Source organism: Hypomesus transpacificus, chromosome 24 (assembly GCF_021917145.1).
Source record: "Hypomesus transpacificus isolate Combined female chromosome 24, fHypTra1, whole genome shotgun sequence".
Lineage (NCBI taxonomy): Eukaryota > Metazoa > Chordata > Actinopteri > Osmeriformes > Osmeridae > Hypomesus > Hypomesus transpacificus.
The window spans coordinates 4,344,187-4,366,174 of NC_061083.1; the positions used below are offsets into that span (position 1 = coordinate 4,344,187).

Genomic DNA, 21,988 nt, shown 5'->3' on the forward strand with positions numbered 1-21,988 from the left:
AGCTGTTGCTTTGGAAACGGTGGAGAGTGAGAGCCTCTGATGTTGTGTGTCACTGCCGCTGTGGTGGCTCAGAAGGAAAGAATGGTGAGTCTGAACTCTTTCTTGTACATCACATCATCCCATGAACACACAGATACAGGGACACAGTCAAGTCTATGATGAGACATCTCTATGCATTCAGCTGTTTTTTTCCGTTTAGTTTGTCGCTTCATAACACTCTTGAGAAGGAACATGCCTCAAACTGGATGTGGTCTGAACATCGAAATACCTCAAATGTCTTCCTGATGATAGACTTCAAATAGAATCTACTTGTAGACCTTTTCTGCATCACAAAAGCAGAGCTTCTCTTTTCACACCTTATTGAATTAGACTGAACATCTCTGAGTAGTTCCTGTGTAAGTAAAGCAGCGAGGGTCTGAAAGACCAGGCTAGAAGCGGCACTGTGTTGACAACCAGGGACCGTAGACAGACAACGCACAAGCAAGGGAAGACAGTAAGATCACCGTAGATGTTCTGTGGAGGTATGTGTCTAGGTGAGATGTTGTGTCCTGTATTGCAATGTATACTCACTCATACATCCTCCTAACAACTCTGCTAAATACTTTGTTCTCAAGGTCCAGACATTCTGTGACAGTAAGGTTGTGGGGGGGGTTCTGTAAATGCTGCAAACTAGGATGTACTGTGTGCTGAATGTTCTGGAACGCTTGATGGAGTGTCTTTGTTTTGATCTCAAACTCAGCCGCAGAAATGAAAAAAATATGAGTGTCCCGAATAACACGAAGGGAGTGGATTTGTGCAACGTTGCGTTACCACATGCTCGTGTTATCAGTTGTGTATTTGCGCGAGCAGATGTGTGTTGCTGTGTGTTAATATGTTTAATGGTGTGCAGCAGGCCCAAAAAGACGTGAAGAGTCTTATGGCTCACTTCAACACAGTAAGCAGCCCAATCCTGAAGGAGGGTGTTCGGCCAAAACTGTCAACTCACTCTGTCCTCTCTGCTGGTTCCTCACCCCTTGTCAAAATGGACAACCTGAAGAAAACGCCATCTATGGGGACCATAATAACCGCCACAACCCAAGCATCCAAGCCTGCTTTTCGGAGGACTTTTGACACTCCTGTGAGAGAAGGTCCAGAAGCCACTGTGCCTAAACCTCCACCCTTCAAGCCTAAGTTTACAGAGACTAATCAGGATGCTAAATCTCAGAAGCCTGGGTTTTCTTCTCAACCCAAACCTCCACTTTCAGCCCTTAAACTTCCCCTCACCCCCATACGGAAGAGCTCCTTGATGTCTGGGCTACAGGCACAGCAGGGACAGGAGATCCAAAGGGGAGAACACTGGACACCACCGACCCCCAAACCTCCAACCCCGCAGACTCCACCGAAGCCCCAGCAGGGAGGAGGGAGAGGCTGGGGCCATGCGGTGAGGGGGGCATTCAGATCCAGCTTCATCCACTCTGTTCCTCCCAAACCCCCGGCCGCCAAGAAACCTTCGTTTGCACCAGGACCGTCCGGAGGCAGGGAGCGTCTCGTTCATCAGCAGAAGAGTGACAATCCGTCTGCACCTAAGAAGAAGACTGTCCCTGATGCCTTCACCCTGGGGAACCCCCCGATGAAACCCAACAGACCGACGCACATCGACTTACAGAGGTTCCAGCAAGGTGGAAAAGGGCAAAACGGTGAGATACTGTAATTATGTTTTGAAAGCAAAACTAGCCTGCTCTACGGGTGGTTTTTAGAATCAAATGTGTTTGGCATAACAGGTGGCTGTCTGGAGACCTCAGGATGTCCTGTGACTCTTCTCAGACGTGCCCTTCCTGCCCCCTACACCGGCCCTTCACTGGCTGAGTGAGTACATTTACATTTAGTTATTTATCCAACGGCCAGGAATCGAACCAGCAACCTTCTGATTAATAGCCCGATTCCCTAACCGCTCATCCATCTGAGTACAGACCATCCACATCACAGCTACTGCAATGGGGGTCCGAAGCAGATGCTAGTTTACGGAATGAGTGTGTCAGGACCTGGTGCCACATCGCAGACCCTAACAAGCCACGCGTGCTGTCATGGGAAAAGTACCTGGAGTTTTTCTCTTATCAAAAAAACTTCTGCTTTAATGTGTCAGTGATCATATTCCATATCTGTCCTCCTTACTGTATGGTTATTTGTGTAGGAGTCAAGTGGCTGAGCGGTTAGGGAATTAGGCTAGTAATCTGAAGGTTGCCGGTTCGATTCCCCGTGTGAAAAACATGACGTGTCAAGACACTTCCGGAGAATGTCCCTGCACTTACTGTAAGTCACTCTGGATAAGAGCGTTTGCTAAATGACTAAAATGTGTCCGTGTTCTTCTTCACCAGGAGCCCCCTGCCTGAGCATGAGAGCCATGATGATCTCACCTCTCTACTTCAACTAGGTGTCAAATTAATATTTATCTATCCATCCATGGCACAGTAAATGTTATGTGTATTCAAATTAAATCAATTGTAAATGAACTGTCTTACAGGGTCTTCCAGTAATAAGGTAAATAGTTTTGGTTTACTTTTACATGCACTCAACAACAATTACCTATCTGATAGCAGAATATTTGTTAGATTATAGTGATTTAAACTGAGTGGTATAAAGTGTGCGGTATATGCTTTTAACATGACAAAATGAAAAAAATGAGGAAGTGTAACTAAAGTAAGTCAGGGGTTAGTTTTGCTAAGAGTGTGTGTGTTTCTGTGTGTCATAGATAACGAGTTAATTATGGCAATACACTGTACGTCTACTTCAAGTGAAGAAGAGTGTCATTTGTTTAGAGTTTATTTCTGATGATAGCCGTTTTTTCTTTCTCTGGCACACTGATTAAATTATTATTCTGTATTTTTCCCACTAGATGTAGATGCTATAAACAAAAATGATTTTGATGTTGAGCTTGTCTTGTCCTTTCCCGGACAGGAGTCAGGCGATAAGAACTTGCCCGAGGTCTATGATGACGTAGGTACCTGCAGGTAAAAACCGTCAGTTTATATAATATTCATCTGTGGGAAGTTTTCTTGCAGTTCCTTCTCAGCAACTATGAAATAATCTTATTCCAACTTTATTCACCTGAGTCTCTAAATTGTCATCATGTTTGTAATGTTGTCATAGAAAATCCCCTTAAAATCTGTTTTCAAAGAAATCCAACTTTTTTTTTCTTCCCCCAGCGGACTGGAGGGTGAAATTGGTAAACCTCACTTCCCAATGCCAGTATGACATCATGACTCATTCACAAAATGGACCAGCATCAACAGGTTCTTTTCAACCCTGTTTTCTCCCTTTCATACAACAGTTGGTGATGATGTGTACAGTGATGTGGGCCCAGCAGAAGAACTCTTCAGGTTGTGTTTCCTTTGCATGACAACCTCCAGTGTTTGTGTGCTTAGACTACCATCTAGTGGAGCAGCATTGTTATTGCAGCCTAAACACAGTTACTCTTTCTGTGTTTTTAAAGGCAATATTCCATGCAAAAATATCCACAAACAATACCATTTCTTAATCTTTTCTTTACATTTCTCCTTTATGTTTTCAGATTTCCCCCTCCACCCCCTATAGGTAAATACATATAATCTAGCCTTTTCACTTGATATATCACACACATAACCACCTACTGTACATTAGTACGTTAGTAGCAAGTGCTGTATGGCTTGCTAAAATTAGATCTTTGTCTTTGTGCCCCATAGAGGAGCTCTATGATGACGTAGATTCGGCATCGCTCATATTGAAAGGGAAGGTTGAACAGATGGACCCCAAAATGAAAAAGAAATTTGAGAAAGAAGAGAAGGAATTCAGGAAGAAGTTTCACGTGAGTTTTCCAACTGTGGCCAGATCATGAAGATAACTGACCTGAGCTTGAGCCTAATATGGTGAGGTCACAGGTCATGGCGCATGTTGCACATACTCCCCTAGAGGTCATCTTATATCAGTTAATATATAACCTATATCTATATAAGTTAATATATAGGTAAAAGTGCTTTTCTACATGAACACCTTCCAGTCGTGGTATAGCAAATGCGAGATATCTTGAATTTTGCAAGAATTTCAATGAATTTTCCTGCTGTTAGCCCCTATTGCTTTCCTGAAACCCATTTCTCCCTGTCCTGAGATGAGTAGTCTTTCCCTATGCTCTCCTTTTCTCACCCTGATCTCAGTTTAAAGGGGACATCCAGGTTCTGTATGATGTCACTATCGTCACCCCCTTGTTCACCAAGAAATGGGGAACCAGGGACCTGCACCTGAAACCAGGAGAAGTCATCAAAGTCATCGTCAGACCAGACAAAGGCGTGCTGATTGGTCGAAACAACGAAGGGAAATGTAAGATGTCTCAGCAATAACCAAATTAGAGGTTAGAATAGTGAATTGTGGAAGGGAGTAATGCTAATTAGATTATGTGTCTCTCTTTGTCCAGTTGGATATGTTTCAACAAACCATGTTGCTCAGTGAGTATTTTTGTTGCTGCTTGTGCAACACACACACTGCTGTGCCTACATAAACATACATTGGATATTGGTGGCAATTATCTGTTCATATTTATATTTGTCTAGGGATGCTGGGGATGTTTACGATGATATTGGAGAAGGTATGCATTCTAAAAATGGTTGTTTTGGAAATGGTAAGCTTGAGCACACATACTGACTTTTGTTCTGTTTTACAGACTGCATCTACGATAATGACTGAGCAACAAGAAAAGATTAAAGAGACCAAGAATGTTGTGCACACTTAAGTATGTTAATGTTGAAAAATAAAGATAAGTGGTTTGATTTGTTTATTTATACATTTGTTTAAATATGTATATTTACTTACACTATTTCAAGATAAAAAGTGGCTTCCAGTTTCAAAGACTTGTTTCTAGTTGGTCCTTTTTCTTACTGTTGATTTCAGTGGTTATAACAAAATCTGTTGCAAAATCTCTTTGTACAGTACAATACACTGTATTTCTAAAAGCATACCAAGCCCTTCAACCCATATTTGAACCAAATAAGGCAAGGGACGCTGAAATTCAGACATACCATAGACACTGGTTCTAGATCGGTTTTGTTTCGATACCGCGACGAGATGTATTTTTCCAACTGACCCCAGAACATTTGAACGAAGTCTCACTCCCCACTTTCTCGCGAGTAATTGCGAAGTTTCCGGTGTTGTGTATGTTCCTGGAAACATGGCGGTCAGCATCCGCGGCCGTCCGATCCGAAGTCTTCGGATGCGAGGTAAGCCTGAGAAACTCACATTGACCTCTGGCCTATGAACTTGAGATTCATGTTAAAGATCTTCTCTTGTTTCTGGTGAGCATAGTGTTTTTTTTCTCAATCAACCTGGCGTTCTGTTTTGACAGGTCGGAATGACAGCGGCGAGGAGAACGTACCGCTCGATCTGACCAGAGGTAAGCAGGGCAAACGGGTCCAGGGAGTGAAACCTTTTTATTCTTCAGAAAAGATGTGGATGTATAGGAGATAAGGATGACGAGTGTTTGTGACATATCAAAGAGAAAACCCCCTCTGTATATTGGTGTTAGCAACCAGATACAATTGATATACAGTTAGTCATCTTGTTTATCATCTGAGCCAGCAAAGAGGCGTAGATAGCTAGCTAACCAGCTACTAGAAAAGCTGCCACTAGCTGAACTAATCCAGCCATGGTGACGGTGGCGGCGCTCTCTGTTGTTTTGATTAGCAAGTGAGTTGGTTAACCAGTCGTCAAGCCGATTTTAACATGCATTCGAGGGGGTCTAGTGGGTAGAAGACACGTTTCGGTTGGCACCGAGGAGAGAAGGTTAGCTAGCTAACTTCGGTGTTAGCCACACACAGAGAGAACGGCCAGTCTTTGAATTGCAGCCTCAATGTAGGCTGCCTGCAGCTAGCTAGTGCAAGCTAATTATGCTATAGGTTTGTTTGTCTTTCGTTAGCCAGCTAGCTGCGTCTAGCCACTGTGGTGGCTGAACACTGAACGCACGGGTTGTTTTTGCACTGATCGAATTCCAGGCGACCACGCCTCCGTTCAGTAATCGATCGCTAATCACCCATAAAACTTTCCTGCTCGCAGGCAGATCTTGTCTTCGATCTGTGAATAAAATGTTTTCAGCATGACTGAGCATAGCGAATACTCTCAATACACTCATCATTATCATGAACAGAATACCCCGCCAATCCCCATCAGAAATGAACTGTATGTAACTGCAGGTAGATGTGACGTGTAAGATAAGCTTAATGTATCGAAGCGGTTTAGTTTTCGTTTATATAATAGCCTGACACCTCTCACCTTAACCCTCTGTTAAAACGATGCACTACTGAGCTGTGTAAGAACTTCCTCATTTTCCCTGTGACTGAACACAACTTGTTTTGAAGATGTTCGTTGTGTTTGCTGTACACACGGTCTGTGACCAGCTGAAACGGGTTCCTGTCACAACAAGCCACCCATAGCAGTTCACTCGCAAATGTTTTGTAAATACTATGGTACTTTCTGATGGTTACATTGGGTAAATATATTTTTTCAATCATTTATTTATTTATTTTTCTTCAGAACCTTCAGATAACCTACGCGAAATCCTTCAAAATGTGGCCAAGCCTCATGGAGTCAGTAATATGCGAAAGCTTGGGCACCTGAACAACTTCATTAAGGTAACGATCATTCATCCTCTAATAATTATTGACATATTTGGGCCAGCCTTATTGAAGTCAATCATAATACATTGGCGCTGGTTTGTAGTTTGACAATAAATCACAACTTTAATCCTGTAGAGAGAAAAGCATCATGGCCTGGCTGGCCTCCCTGCTCTCCTCTCTTGTCACTTCTCCTCTCTTCTCCCCTTCCTCCTCTTCCCGCCTCTCCTCTCCTGTCACTTCTCCTCTCTTCTCCCCTTCCTCCTCTTCCCGCCTCTCCTCTCCTGTCACTTCTCCTCTCTTCTCCCCTTCCTCCTCTTCCCGCCTCTCCTCTCCTGTCACTTCTCCTCTCTTCTCCCCTTCCTCCTCTTCCCGCCTCTCCTCTCCTGGCTGCTGGAGTTAGCTAGCTGTCATGGTGATGCTGACAGTGAGTGTAACGAGATCCACGGGAGGAAGCGTTGTGTGACCTGATGTGCCTTGACAGCACTCTGAAACTGGAGAGTTGCAGCATCCGCTTGTGGTTGTTCTTTTGAAAACAGACGCAGGGAGTGTCTCCTTCTCCTCGGGCTGCCTGGAAGTCGTCTCAGAGAGCGTTTGTTTTGATCCACGGGCACGGCCCATTGTGGTGTTGTTGAGATTGGCAAGTGTACTTGCCAGGTCACTGCATTCGATCCAGTTGTCTAGGCGATAGGCAGGCTCTAAGTGATAGGTCTTCTTGGCCTCCGATCAGGTGCTATCCATATCTTCCTTTTGTTATGGGCGTATTTAGCAAGATCTGAACTGCAGAAGGGCTCTAGCTGAGTGTGTGTGTGTGCGTGCGTGTACACCTGACTCTCCTGTTTACCACTGACCCAAGACTCAGGGTGTGTGTGTGTGTATACGTGTCTGTGAGAGGCCTGTGACTCCTTTTATGGATTCCAGGACAGAGAGTGACCTAATCCCTGTGTCACATGCCCCCCCCCCTCCTCCTCCTTCCCTCCTGATCGCTGCCTGCCAGGCCTCTGACATCATCACTAGTTCTAACTGTTAGACTTCCATTTCACCGTACCCCCCAACACCCTCCCGCCTCCTGCCCACCTTCACCCCACAGACACCGCCCCATATCTCTCTCTCTCTCTCTCCCTTAACACCTCTCCCTCTCCTCCCTCTCTCCTGGTGTTCACAGTGGAGGAGCTGAGCTGTAGGATCAGTGTCCGCCCTGGAGCTTGTCTTAAAGTTCAACATTTCTCTACCGCAGATTCATCGCATGACCACACATGCCATGAATGAACTCACACACTCTCTAATTCCTCTGTAAATTGAATAGGCTACCAGAAACATAATCCTCTTATTTTGGGCTGTATCACTATGTCACCCTGCCCGCCTCGCCGATTCACTCTTTCACCCTTTCTCTCTCACCCTCTCTCTACCGCTCTCTACCTCTACCTCTCTCTCTCTACCTCTCTCTGTAGCTGCTGGGCAGTATAGGCCACAGTGAGGAGAAGTTTGGGTTTACATATGAAGAAATTATTATCTGGTAAGTAATCTCCTTCATATGGCCACACAGTACCTTGTGTTATTGTCCATGGGGCAACATTGGTGTCTTTCCAATGTCTCCAGCCTGGGCCTTATCTGTGGTGTGTGTGTGTGTGTGATTGGTGTGTGTTGTCTGTGTGTGTTCTGCGTGTGTGTGTGTGTGATTGGGGTGTGTTGTCTGTGTGTGTTCTGCGTGTGTGTGTGTGTGATTGGGGTGTGTTGTCTGCGTGTGTTCTGTGTGTGTGTGTAGCCTGCGTCTGGCCCTGCTGAACGAGGCCAAGGAGGTGCGTGCTGCAGGTCTGCGGGCTCTGCGCTACCTCATCAGAGACACCGACGTGCTGCACAAGGTCCTTCGTCTGCAGGTCGACTACCTGGTTGCCAGGTGAGAGCCCTCGCCCCGCCCCGCCCTCGCCTCGCCCCCCCCGCCCCCGCCTGGCTGGCCGCCGGAGTTCAAACAAAACAAACCTTTTTAAATCAGTCGATTTATTCAACTGTTGAACACCAACTGAAAGCACTGTACAAAGAGCTGAACGATAAGGGTGTGTGTTGCTGAGTGTCGAGCTGTTTCTCCTGTGTGTGTTGCCGCGTCCAGGTGCATCGACATCCAGCAGAGCAACGAGGGGGAGAGGACCCAGGCCCTCAGACTGGTCCGCAAGGTAAGATGGCCGCCTAGAACCGGGCTGGGATTGGCTACTGCGTCTCGGTGTGAGAATCTGATTGGTCATGGGGTGATTGGTCACTGACTGTTTGCTTCAGGGTGCGATTGGTCATGTGTGTTGTTGTGAGAGTTTGATAGCTTGTAGAGTAATCCACTGTGTGATTGTGCAAATGCATGGTGTGTGCATTGAGCAGGGGATGTGTGAGTATGCAGACCTTTTGCAAATGTCTGCATGCCAGGGTATTTATAGCTTCCTGTGTCATTTACTGTAAAACGCCTGCACACGTACAGACACACACAGGCTCAAGTGGCAGGAAATGACCCGAGGCCTAAATAACGTCTGCATTATCTATCTGAGCTATGTCATTTTTCTCAGACACACAGTTTCAGCACCAGTGGAGGGGGGAACTGCATTCACGGTGCGAACTGAAAGTCTCGGTTCACTCCCCTCCTTTCCTTTCACCCCCCCCCCCCCGATTTCAGATGATCACGGTGAACGCCCTGCTGTTCCCCAGCTCCATCGCAAACTCCCTCATCGCCGTGGGAACGGACGGCCTGCAGGAGAGAGACCGCATGGTCCGAGCCGCCATCGCCATCGTCTGTGAGCTCGGTAGGTCATATATACATGTAGTCATTTAGCAGACACTCTTATCCAGAGCGGCTTACAGTAAGTACAGGGACATTCACCCCTGAGGCAAGTAGGGTGAAGTGCCTTGCCCAAGGACACAACGTCATTTGGCACGGCCGGGAATCAAACTGGCAACCTTCTGAGTAATAGCCCGATTCCCCCCCCCCCCCCCAGCGCTGAAGAACCCGGAGGTGGTGGCAAGGAGAGGCGGCCTCAGCACCATCCTGAAGGGCGTCATCGACTGCCAGCTGAGCCGCATCAACGAGGCCCTCATCACCACCATCCTGCACCTCCTCAACCACCCTCACACGCGCCAGTATGTCCGGGTGGACGTGGAGCTGGAGGTAGGCCCTGCCAAGCACACACACACACACACACAGGCAAGCAGGCATAAACACACACCACATAGGCAAACACACACCGTCATAGAGGAAGTCTTAGCAGCGTGGTGACAGCCATGTCGTCCCAGTCCGGGATTAACCGCAGCTTGCCTCTGGTTCCCATGGAGATTAGAGGGAGAGGTCTCATCACCCGTACAGAGCCTGCCTGTGTGCCTCTCTCGCTCTCAGAGCCCTCTCTGTCTCCACCCTCCTAACACTTCCTGTTTGGAAACTGATGCTCGCGCCTGTGGCACGGGGAGCAGCGGGGGCAGAAGGAGAAGGGGGGGGGGGATGTGAAGGTATGGGGGGTTTAGGGGTAGGTTGATGGAGGTGGGGGTGAGGTTTAGGGGTAGGTGGGGGTGAGGTTTAGGGGTAGGTGGATGGAGGTGGGGGTGAGGTTTAGGGGTAGGTGGGGGTGAGGTTTAGGGGTAGGTGGATGAAGGTGGGGGGGAGGCTGTGGTGGAGTAGTGGATCAAGGTACGGCAACGTGTGTTGAGGTTTGAATGACCTTCAGAAGGACTGGCTCGTCATCTGTTCTCTCTGTGTTTCTGTCCTCAGCAAATCCTGGCACCTTTCACTGACTTCCACTACAGGCACAACGCTGACACTGCTGAGGGCCAGCTCAAGTAAGTCTCTGTGTGTGTGTGTGTGTGTTACCTTTTCTGAAAGGACTGTTCCCATGGTTGGTGTCATATTTATTGTGTGTGTGTGTGTTTCTCCAGGGAGGATAGAGAGGCTCGTTTCCTGTCTAGCAGGATGGCCATAGTAGCAGCGTTCCGCTCCTGGTCAGGTAGGCCCTCACAGTCCTGTTCTCCTCAGGTTTATGCTTTAACATGTTTATTATTTACTGAATAACCTTCTTATCTGGGTTCCTGAGCGAGTAATGCTAGTGTTAATGATGTCCTGTTCTCCTGTCCGTCCAGGTATTATCAACCTGTGCAAAGTTGGCAACTCTGGAATCCAGTCTCTGATTGGCCTACTCTGTATACCGAACATGGAAGTGCGGGTGGGTACAGCTGAATATGAGGGAAACGTCAGTTGTACGAATGTCGTACTATTTAAATGTCGTTGTTCGTGAAGAACATTGTTTAGAAGGTCGTTAATGTGGTCCTCTGATGTTCTTTACCTTGATACCTGCAGAAGAGCCTCCTGGAGGTGTTGTATGAGATCTTCAGGCTCCCCGTTCCCTTAGCAACACCGGACTTCACAGAGGCTCTCCTCAGTGTTGGTGAGAGAACCTACCGGCTTCCTAGCACTGTTAGCATCGATAGCACTGGTATCACTGTTAGCATCGATAGCACTGTTATCACTGTTAGCATTGATAGCATTGTTAATTGTTAGCATTTTTTGTTGTTAGGTTTAGAATTTACCTGTATGTGGAATATACTGATTTGTGAACCATCCTCCAGAACCTAGCAGGTTCCAGGACAACTGGAGGCTGTCGGATGGCTTCGTAGCTGCAGAAGCCAAAGTTCTCCTTCCCCACAGAGCTCGCTCGAGGTGAGGGACAACACTCCCAGACACAGAACCACACCACAAGGAACCAGCAGGAACCCACACACTTAGAATCATCACACGTAGAACCCAAACACACCCAAGTCACACGGCCTAGATAGAACACAACCGACATTACACATACCGGACTAAGGACTAGCGTCCTACCTTCGTAACTGTCATAGAGACTACGGTAGCTGTCCAGTCAGAAACCTGTGTTGAGCTGAGTGAGTCGTGCTGTGTTTCAGACCGGACCTGATGGATAACTATCTGGCTCTGGTCCTCTCTGCCTTCATCTCCAGTGGAGTCCTGGAGGTGAGCGCACACCCAGTTCCTACTGCTGGCCACGAGTGTGGGGGGGGGGGGGGGGGGGGGGCTTCATATCTAAACCCCAACTCTGTCTCTCTTTTCTGTTATCGGCCATCTCTCTCTCCAGGGTCTGGTTGAGGTGGTGACCAGTAGTGAGGAACAGCTGTCAGTGAGAGCCACCATCCTGCTGGGGGAACTTTTGCACATGGTAACACCACACACACACCATACATGCACATGCATCACACTACACGCACACACATCGCATGTCTCAGATTAAAGACTTCGATATGGCTCATTTTGTTTTGATGACTGTAGTGTTTCTGTAACACATGGTAACACCACACACACACACACATTGCTTGTCTGAGATACGAGACTTTGATATGGGAAATTATTTTATGATGTGTAGTGTTTCTGTAACCGTGGTAACGTTTATTCCCCCTCTCCTCCTCCCTCGGAATTCTCCTCTCACCCTTCCTCCTCCTCCCCCGTCTCCTCCTCCTCCTCCCCCGTCTCCCCCCCTCCTCCTCCTCTCCATGTCTCTCAGGCCAACACTATCCTCCCTCACTCTCACAGTCACCACTTGCACTGCCTCCCCACCCTCATCAACATGGCCGCCTCCTTCGACATCCCTCAGGAGAAACGCCTGTGAGTACGCAAACACACTGAACACACACACACACTGAACACACACACTCACTGTACACACACATACCTACCCACTCTGAATACACACACAAACAAACACTGTTTATACACAGACACACTCACTGCACACACACACACACACACACACACGCAGCACACACACCTCCCCCATCTTGAACATGTGCTTGTGGGATGTGCGGTCTCCAGTCGGGCGAGCGGAGCGGTGAACCACCTGAAGCGCTTCCACGAGAGGAAGAGGCGTGGCCTGAGGCCTCACAGCCTGTACCTGGACCACATCATACGCAAGTCTGTCACGGTACACAACCGCAGGGAGCCCCACACACGGGCCCCCAGGGACATCTACACCATCAAGGTAGGACACACACACAGTATAAATGGACAGAATTAATATACATTCTAGGACAGTACTCAAGTGTATTTGTGTGTGTGTGTGTGTGCGTGTGCGTGTGCGTGTGTGTGTGTGTTTTAGGACACTGAGGAAGCACTGATGATGAATCTAAGGGACAGTCACATCCTGAACCACAAGCAGAACCTGGACTGGAACTGGCTGCTCATCGCTACCATCCTCAAGGTGACACGCGTGCGTGTGTGTGTGTGTGTGTGTGTGTGACGGTGTGCTTCCCCTGTCGTCTGCTGTGGGTGTGACATGTGCCGTCTCTGTTCCCTCCAGTGGCCTAATGTCAACCTCAGGAACAACAAGGATGAGCAGATGCACAAGTAAGCCTCTCTCTCTCTCCAGTCAGCCACACCTTCCACTGAGACCACACTGTCTCTGCTGAGCCCCCCTCTGACCCTGTCTGTGTGTGTGTGTGTGTGTGTGTGTGTCTGTCTGTGTGTGTGTGTCTGTCTGTCTGTCTGTCTGTCTGTCTGTCTGTGTGTGCTCCAGGTTCGTGAGGAGGCTGCTGTACTTCTACAAGCCCAGCAGCAAGCTGTACGCCAGCCTGGAGCTGGACCATCCCAAGGCCCGCCAGCTCACCGTGGTGGGCTGTCAGTTTGTCGAGTTCCTTCTGGAGTCTGAGGAGGTGAGGGAGACACACACTCACACACTCACACAATGACACTCACACCTTCAGACACATACACACAGACCCCACATCCTGAGGTAACCTCCATCTCCCCCCCGTCTCCCCCCGTCCCCCCTCAGGACGGCCAGGCCTACCTGGAGGAGCTGGTGAAGGACATGGTGTCCTGGCTGTCCTCGTCCTCGGGGCTGAAGCCCGAGCGCAGTCTCCAGAGCAACGGGCTGCTCACCACCCTCAGCCAGCACTACTTCCTGTTCCTGGGCTCGCTCTCCTCCCACCCGCAGGGCGTCAAGCTGCTGGAGAAGTGCAGCCTGTTCCAGTGGTGAGTCTGACCCCTGACCTCTGACCCCGGAACGCTTTCACACGCCACAGTGTCTGACCCTGAGGAGGACAAGGAGATGTGGGATATGTTACTGTTGTGTGACCCCCCCTCCTCTCTCTTCTCTTCTTCCTCCCTCCCTCCCTTCGATCCTCCACCCTCCCTCCCCCCCACCCTCCAGCCTGTTGACCCTGTGCACAGTGAAGAACCAGGATGCCGTGTTGAAGCTGGCCGTGACCACGCTGGACTACAGCCGAGACGGCCTGGCCAGAGTCATCCTCTCCAAGACCCTCACCGCTGCCACGGACGTGAGACTGACCGCACGCACACACACACACACACGTCACCACTTCCATACAAAAAACACCATGTTTCGACTTGTCATTCTCCATATCTAACCCTCCTCCTCCACTCCTCCTCCTTCACTCCTCCTCCACTCCCCCCCCCCCCCTCCTCTGTGAGCAGGTGTGCAGGTTGTACGCCACCAAGCACCTGCGCGTGCTGCTGCGGGCTGGGGTGGAGTTCTTCAGCAGCTGGGGCATGGAGCTGCTGACCACCCAGCTGCACGACCACAGCAAGGCCGTGAGCATGGAGGCTCTGGACATCCTGGACGAGGCCTGCGAGGACAAGGTAGGACAGAGCACACGCACACACACACTGACACACACTCCAGGACCCGGCTTATGTGAGTGTGTGTATCTCTGATGGTGTGTTTTGTTGTTCTGTCCCCCAAGGCCAACCTCCACGCTCTGATCCAGCTCAAACCTGCCCTGTCCCACCTGGGGGACAAGGGACTGCTGCTGCTGCTCAGGTCAGGACGCACGCAGAGCCGCTCTGCACCACTCACGCACCTCACACACCACACACACCACACACACCTCACACACCTCACACCTCACACACACAGCCTGACGTTGTGGTGTCGTCCTCTCTCTCCAGGTTCCTGTCCATTCCTAAGGGCTTCTCCTACCTCAACGAGAGGGGCTACGTCAACAAGCAGCTGGACAAATGGCAGAAGGTCATCCCTCTTCCTTCATCTCCTCCTTCCCCTCCTCCCTGTCATCCTCCCTGTCCCGGTTCTCTGGGCTTGGCACAGATCACGTGAGAGTGTGTACCTCTACTAACCGTGTGTGTGTGTGTGTGTCCTGTACAGGAGTATAACCTGAAGTACGTGGACCTGATAGAGGAGCAGCTGAATGAGGCCCTTACCACCTACCGTAAACCTGTGGACGGAGACAACTATGTACGCCGCAGCAACCAAAGGTGTGTGTGTGTGTGTGTGTGTGCGCACAGGTCAGGGTTGACTGAGGAGGAGCTGGTGTAGAAGAGGGTGGACACAGGCGAAGAGGGAGACACGTTGAGATTTCCCGATCTTGTGTTTTGTTTCCAGGTTACAGAGACCAAACGTGTATCTTCCTGTCCACTTATACGGTCAGCTGGTCCACGACAAGACAGGCTGCCACCTGCTGGAGTCCCAGGTAACTGCAGGGAGGGGCTGCTCACCCAGCTAGCAGGCTGCTAGCACAGACGCCCTAATATAGTTCTGTGTTCCTACACCTCACTTCCTCCTCTCTCTCTCTCTCTCTCCCCCCTCCAGAATGTGGTTCCAGACCTCAGCTACACGGTCCGCTCCCCGATGCTGGACACTTGGGAGGGGATCAAGCTGCTGAAGGCCGCCCTCTGGGCACTGGTGAGTGGCTCCCCTCACCCTGCAGGTCCACACATGGATCCATCCATCCACACATAGATAGATCCATCCATCCACACATAGATAGATCCAACCATCCACACATGAAACTATTAGTTCATCAATACCATTAGGCGCTTGCTTGCAGCGTTGTGACGTGTGTGTTTGTGTGTGTTCCTGCAGGGCAACATCGGCTCGTCCAACTGGGGTCTGAACCTGCTGCAGGAGGAGAACGTGATACCTGACATCCTGGGGCTGGCTCTGCACTGTGAGGTGCTGTCTGTACGAGGGTAAGACACCACGCTGACACACACACACACACACACACAGACTGCTAGCCCCAGTGTTGACCTCCCTGTCTCTCTCCAGGACGTGTGTGTACGTGCTGGGGGTGATCTCCCGGACGAGGCAGGGCTGTGAGCTGCTCAAGATATACGGCTGGGACGCCGTGAGGCACAGCAGGCGCACCATGTGGCCCGTCACCCCGGACGAGGCTCTGGACCCCCAGCTGGCCTCGGAGCTCACCTCCGTGCCCAGCAGCCTCAGCCTCTACTCCGAGTCCACCAGCTCCAGACACAACTCTGAGAGCGAATCACAGCCCAGTGAGTTGGGACATGTGACCCCGGCAGTGTGAACGCACGTTTGGCCGTTTCGTCCTTTCGTGCTGTAGCATGTTAGTTCTAGAACACGCTTTGCGTTGAGAATAGGTTCTAGAACATCTACGCGCTGGGTTTTGACTCTCTGTTTTAGAATGTGTATGAACTGTGTTCTTTTTTTGTGTAGTACATATGTAAGTACATATGTTCTGTGTTGAAACTCTGATGTCCTATGTATGCTGTCCAACACGGGATTCATCCATGACGTCACCTGTGTGGCCCCTCAGGCATGTACATCCTGGATGACGACAAGCTGGACGTGCTGGACCAATCAGAGGACACCTCACCCTCGCTGCGCACCAAGCCGGCGAAGGACCGCAGCCCGTTCACCATCCTGGCATCCACGCGCTTCGTCCGCAGTCGCTTCCTCAACTCCCTGTCCCTCCCCAGCAAGAAGCAGCGCTCCACCAGCGACCCCAAGGCCCCCGCCGGCACCCGCACCCCCACAGAGCTCAAGCTCGGGGGGATGCGGAGGACCAGGACGGTGACGGAGCCCTCCATGTACTCCCCGGCCGGCGGGCCGGATGTGTTCAGCCCCGTGTTCAACGGTAGGGGGGGCCTGCCTCGGAGCCCCACGGTCAGCCTGGAGACCTCCTTCATCGGCTCGGAGGAGCAGCTGGCGCGGGCCGGGGGCTCCACGCCGGGCCTGGGGCCCCCCGGGGGGGAGGGAGGGCCGGGGGCCGCCGGGGAGCCCCCCGGGAGGGAGCAGAGCAGCCGGGAGCGTCTGGCGGGGGGGGACGGGGGGTCGTCGTCGTCCGGAGGCGGGGTAGGAGGAGGGGGGGGGGAGGAGGAGGGGGCGGGACCCAGTTCAAGAGCCGCAGCCAGAGCTTCAACACGGACACCACCACCAGCGGCATTAGCTCCATGAGCTCCTCCCCCTCCCGCGAGACGGCCGGCAACCCCGACCAGCCCGACCCCGAGCCCGACTCCTCCGACTGCATCAGCCTCAACACCGTCGTCTCCGCCCGCGCGGCCAAGACCCCCTACCCCCTCGTCGCCACCCGCCGCGCCCCACCACGTCAACCACATCCCCCTCTCCAAGTCCAGCTCCGTCTCCCTGGTGCCTCCCGGCTCCTCCCACACCCTCCCCCGCCGCGCCCAGTCCCTCAAGTCTCCCTCGGTGGGGGCCATCAAGAGCCTGGCCGACTGCAGCTTCATGTACACCAGCCCGCGGGACGCCCTGGGCTACGCCACGCTGCGGCGGCTGCAGCAGCAGAGGATCCACCCCTCGCTCTCCCACAGCGAGGCGCTCGCCTCGCCCGCCAAGGACGTCCTGTTCGCCGACGCCATCACCATGAAGACGGGCAGCCTGGACTCCAGGATCACCCCGCGCAGGTACGCCTCGCGCTGGGTTTGGGTTTGGAGCCGATGAGGGGGAAGGTTTTCTTGGGGGATGGGAGGTTTGCGGGGTTCCGCCGTGTCGTGTCACGGTCGTGAAGCTGGATCTGCTGCCCTCCTCGCACGTTTTTCCTCTGTGTCTGTTCTTCTTTTCCTGACTGCGTCCGTGTCGCTGTGTGTGTCTGCATCCATGCTGTTCTGATTCTCCCTAACCGTTTACATTTCATCCTCGTGTGTGTGTGTGTGTGTGTGTGTGTGTGTGTGTGTGTGTGTGTGTGTGTGTGTGTGTGTGTGTGTGTGTGTGTGTGTGTGTGTGTGTGTGTGTGTGTGTGTGTGTGTGTGTGTGTGTGTGTGTGTGTGTGTGTGTGTGAGAGTAGCCCCTCATTCCCCAGGTTGTCAGCTAAGAGGGTTAGCTGTCCAAGTGACAGCACAGGGCCCCCTCTGTCCTCATACCGCAGGTTGTCCTCCGCCCTGCTCCCTCGGTGGGTTCAGCCCCCTCTAGAGAGCCCCCCCTCCCCCCTCCCAGCCTAGATACTGACAATGTCACCTTGGTGATGCTTAGATTAGAACTGCCTGGAATTCCCTTGAAGGTTCTATAGCGGCAGAATGTTCTAGAAGGTTCTCGAAGGTTCTAGAACAGCAGCCCTGTACACTCTTGCTCCCAATACACCCCCCCTCCCCCCTCACCGTCACCTGTGCCTGATTATTCTGTCCTGGGTTAGTCCCTTTAGAACAGTGGGTTTAGAATTAGGACTACTAAACCAGGCCTAGGTAGACTAGACCGTTGTATGGTGTTATGGAGTTTAAGCAAACGTATTCACTAATCACAGTGTGTGTGTGAGAGTAGCCCTTCATTACCCAGGTTGTCAGCTAAGAGGGTTAGCTGTCCAAGTGTCAGCATGGGGCCCCCTCTCTCTTCACATCGCAGGCGGTCCTCCACCCTGCTTCCTTGGTGGGTGCAGCCCCCTTTAGAGAGCCCCCCTAGCCCCCTCTAGAGAGCCCCCCTAACCCCCTCTAGAGAGCCCCCCTAGCCCCCTCTAGAGAGCCCCCCTAGCCCCCTCTAGAGAGCCCCCCTAGCCCCCTCTAGAGAGCCCCCCTAGCCCTCTCTAGACAGTCCCCCTAGCCCCCTCCTACCCTAGACACCCTGTCCTGGACTAGTCCCTGTAGAACAGTGGGTGTAGAGTTATCACTCATTACCCAGGACTAAATAGTTTAGACTGTTGTATGGCGTCATCTGTCTGTCTGTCTCTCGAATCCTTTTGTCCGTCTCTCTTTTTCTCGCTCTCATTCTTTCATCTTCTCCCTCCTGCTCATTTCCTGCCTCACCTCTCACCTCTCTCCCCTCCTCCCCCCCCAGGTTCCTGAAGGCCCTGAGCTTCGCCTCCCTGGACAAGGAGGACCTGCTGAGCCCCATCAGCCAGATGTCCCTGCAGCGCTGCTCCTCCGTGCGCTCCATGGTCTCCGCCTCCTACGGCTCCTGCGACGACTACGTGGGCCTGGCCCTGCCCGTCGACATCAACCACATCTTCCACGTCCGCGAGGTGCCCTACTTCCTGCAGAACACCAGCCCTTCCTCCGAGGAGAAGAACAGCTTCCTGTTTGGCGACGCAGACGGTAAGCGCTTGCGTGCGCGCACGGGTGTGTGTGTCCTGTGCTTGTAACGTGTGCGTGTTACGTGAGGGTAACAAGTGTGTGTGTCTCCAGAACGCCCGCCCCTCCCTCTGCTGAAGCAGCAGTTCAGTATCTCGGAGCTGATGGCCAACCGAGGCGACGGGCAGAACGGCTCCCCGGGCTCAGACGAGACGGGGCTGCAGGAGCATACTGAGGACAACTGTCTGTACTGCGTGGGAGGCCTCGTGCTGGGGCACCCCAGACAGCCTCCGCACGGCAACACACACCCCCGGACAGGTGAGCACGCACACACAGCACACACAGCACACACACACAGCCTCTCCTCCTCCTGTGGGTGGGTGTGTGTGTGGTCCACCTCGCCCTCCTCCTGACGGTGGCGTGACGCTGTTCCCCAGACTACGTGGAGTTCTCGTCGTGGGCGGGGCCCGGCGGGCACCGTCTGGAGGTCATGCCGCAGTCCAAGTTCTCGGGGGCGTCCGGGTGCAGCGACGCCGCCGCGTCCCAGGGCTCCGTCTGCAGCACGCCTACGCCCAACCACGTCCTCCTGGGTGAGGACACACACACACACACACACTGTATAGGTACACACTGCCTTGTGAGGCGTGTCCGGAGGGGGGTTGAGCTTGGCCTCTGATTGGCTGTGGCGTGTTTCCGTCAGGGGGGAAGGGCGTGCCGGAGGACGCGCCGGCGTGCCGCGTCCTGCTAAGGAAGGAGGTGCTGCGTCTGGTCATCAACCTCAGCTCCTCTGTGGGGACCAAGAGCCACGAGACGGGACTGCTCACGTGAGACACACACACATGCTACAGGAGGAAGCTTATTCATGTGGCATAGTGTATGTTCAAACATGTTAGTTCACACCTCGGTTCTGCCTCTCTCTATCTCTCTCTGTCCGTCTCTCTCTCTCTCTGTCTCTCTATCTCTCTCTGTCTGTCTCTTTCTCTGTCTCTTTATCTCCATCTGTCTGTCTCTCTATCTCTCTCTCCCTGTTTCTCTCTCTCTGTGTGTCCAGGATCAAGGAGAAGTTCCCGTATGCGTTTGATGACATCTGCCTGTACTCTGAGGTGTCCCACCTGCTGGCCCACTGCATGTTCCGCCTGCCCTCACGACGCTTCATCCAGGAGCTCTTCCAGGACATCCACTTCACCCCCGTAAGAGAGCCTGCTTTCTACCTGCTGCTGTCCGTCTTTCACCACCTCTCTCTCTCTCTCTCTCTCTCTCTCTCTCTCTCTCTCTCTCTCTCTCTCTCTCTCTCTCTCTCTCTCTCTCTCTCTCTCTCTCTCTCTCTCTCTCTCTCTCCCTCCCTCGCCCCCCTTGCTTTGACCCCCCCCCCCCTTCTGATGTCACTTCCTGTCTGCCCTCAGATGTACGAGGAAGCGGAATCCATCCTTACACAGCCGCCAAAGCCAGTGGAGGTGGAGCCAGACCCCCCCTCGGAGCCCTGACCCCCCCCCCCCCCCCCCCCCTCCAAACGTGGATGTTCGCCTAATCCTCACCATCAGCATCAAGGGGAGCAGTCTGACCAAATACTATCTTCTCTCCAGTGGAGGACTCTGGTGGAGCCCTGAGCGAAAGAAACACACACACATACACACACACACAGACACACACACAGACACGCACACACACACACAGACAGACACACATACAGATGATGCTGGTCTAACACATGCTGAATAAAAACTGTGAGCGCGCTTGTTCTCCTCCCAGAGAGGGAGAACCCAGTGAGGAACTGGGAACCACATGTTCTTCTGTCCTCCCTAGATAGTCCTGGCCCCATCCTCTCCTCTCCTCCTTCCCCCCCCCCCTCTATTCTATACCTCCCCTCCATCCTCGGTTAACACTACAGAGGGTTCTAGTGGGTATACACCAGGACCCCACACCCTCACACACACACACACACACACACACCCACACACACACCCTCACACACACACACACACACACACACACACACACACATCTCTGCAGCCTCAGATCAAAGCACTGCCCCAACCCAGCGGTAGCTCAGCTGGTCCATCCCCAGTCTAGACGCTCTTCCCCCCCCGGACCAGACACCCTGGTGGGGGGAGGCCCTCCTCCCCCAGCTCTGGGTCCTGGTCCGGGGTTCACCTGAGACCCCCATCATCTAACTGAGGGTGGTCAGCAGTGTGCAGGTGGTTCAGATCCCCCTTCTCTGAGGAGCGCTGGAGCTCAACTGCCCACCTGTGTGCCGTCACTCTTCAGCCATACCAGCGTCACGTCAGAGACGGTCTGTGGCCTCACCCCCCCTCTCCCCCCTCTCATGAAAACATGTCATCCGAGTTCTCCATCATGCATACCTTAAGTTGTTTTCAGTGAACTCATATCGCGATAGGTAGCCCGTCACATGCAACGGTGGATATTTCAATTCGCTCGTTGAGATCTACAATGCAATATTGCTTTCTGTCATTGGCTGAGATCGGGGGAGTGGGATGGGTGGGGGGTGTTCATGGGTATGATGAGTTTAAGGATTGGTTTAAGGTTTCCAGGGAAACAGGGAAGCTCTGTTTCTATTGGCTAGTTTTGCAATTATGCTGCTACATAAGTGGACTCGTAGAGAAATGATTTATAGATGGTCTGAATGAAGCCTCGTTTGATCTATTTATTACATATCTGTACCATAGTGGCGCAAAGAGCAAGCAGAGAAGAAAAAAATGTTATTTATATTTTTTCCTTGAGACTGTGTATTATAATTTAAAGTTTTTTTTTTTTTTTGGTTTCTTTTTTTTTTTTTTTGCCTGATTGTGAAGCCCTTTGTAAAATGTGTACAGTATGTTTTCTGGCATTGTTGACCTGAATAAACATACTATCCTATCAAAGGGATACATTGTTAATAAAACTAAAATCATGAAACGCCCCAAACCTTTGTTCAGGTCTTGATGTGCTATGAAGGCAGAGGGTTGTGAGCTGGCACAGTGTTCCTCCCTGCTTATGGACCAGGGGTGTGGCCACGGGTAGGCCTAGGCCTACCCAATTTGTTCAAAGGCCTACCCAAAAACACATGCACCGGTTGCACATCGCAAAGTAAATAAGTAATACAAACTGAAAA

General features: G+C 51.8%; 2 protein-coding genes across 2 annotated transcripts; both read left to right on the forward strand.

Moving 5' to 3' along the window:
* Positions 1–1,021: 1,021 nt before the first annotated feature.
* Positions 1,022–4,734, forward strand: LOC124486881 (FYN-binding protein 1-like). The gene is made up of 13 exons (XM_047048760.1): positions 1,022–1,676; positions 1,761–1,845; positions 2,355–2,410; positions 2,501–2,517; positions 2,935–2,987; positions 3,183–3,202; positions 3,308–3,356; positions 3,548–3,570; positions 3,699–3,820; positions 4,167–4,329; positions 4,424–4,454; positions 4,560–4,594; positions 4,670–4,734. The coding sequence occupies exons 1-13, from the start codon at positions 1,022–1,024 to the stop codon at positions 4,690–4,692; spliced, it is 1,332 nt and encodes a 443-aa protein (XP_046904716.1). The 3' UTR covers positions 4,693–4,734.
* A 413-nt stretch (positions 4,735–5,147) lies between these two features.
* rictora (RPTOR independent companion of MTOR, complex 2 a) lies at positions 5,148–21,793 on the forward strand. The gene is given in 39 exon segments (XM_047048246.1): positions 5,148–5,222; positions 5,348–5,395; positions 6,532–6,629; positions 8,063–8,127; positions 8,377–8,508; positions 8,719–8,782; positions 9,268–9,394; positions 9,587–9,756; positions 10,351–10,418; positions 10,515–10,582; positions 10,716–10,798; positions 10,933–11,020; positions 11,202–11,292; positions 11,535–11,601; positions 11,723–11,803; positions 12,146–12,246; positions 12,454–12,619; positions 12,737–12,838; positions 12,938–12,984; positions 13,154–13,289; positions 13,412–13,611; positions 13,790–13,916; positions 14,074–14,238; positions 14,343–14,419; positions 14,548–14,626; positions 14,762–14,871; positions 14,999–15,086; positions 15,206–15,298; positions 15,479–15,585; positions 15,665–15,897; positions 16,179–16,723; positions 16,726–16,932; positions 16,934–17,286; positions 18,647–18,903; positions 18,994–19,197; positions 19,317–19,469; positions 19,580–19,703; positions 19,931–20,069; positions 20,283–21,793. Coding segments are annotated over 39 exon segments (5,193 nt in total). The 5' UTR covers positions 5,148–5,173; the 3' UTR covers positions 20,364–21,793.
* Positions 21,794–21,988: the final 195 nt, after the last annotated feature.

Excerpts from the sequence above, each read along its gene's own strand:
- LOC124486881 (XM_047048760.1), top strand. The coding sequence starts at position 1,022 with ATGGACAACCTGAAGAAAACGCCATCTATGGGGACCATAATAACCGCC. Across the intron at positions 1,677-1,760 it reads AGGTGGAAAAGGGCAAAACG|GTGGCTGTCTGGAGACCTCA; the intron begins GTGAGATACTGT and ends TTGGCATAACAG. Across the intron at positions 2,988-3,182 it reads GATGACGTAGGTACCTGCAG|CGGACTGGAGGGTGAAATTG; the intron begins GTAAAAACCGTC and ends TTCTTCCCCCAG.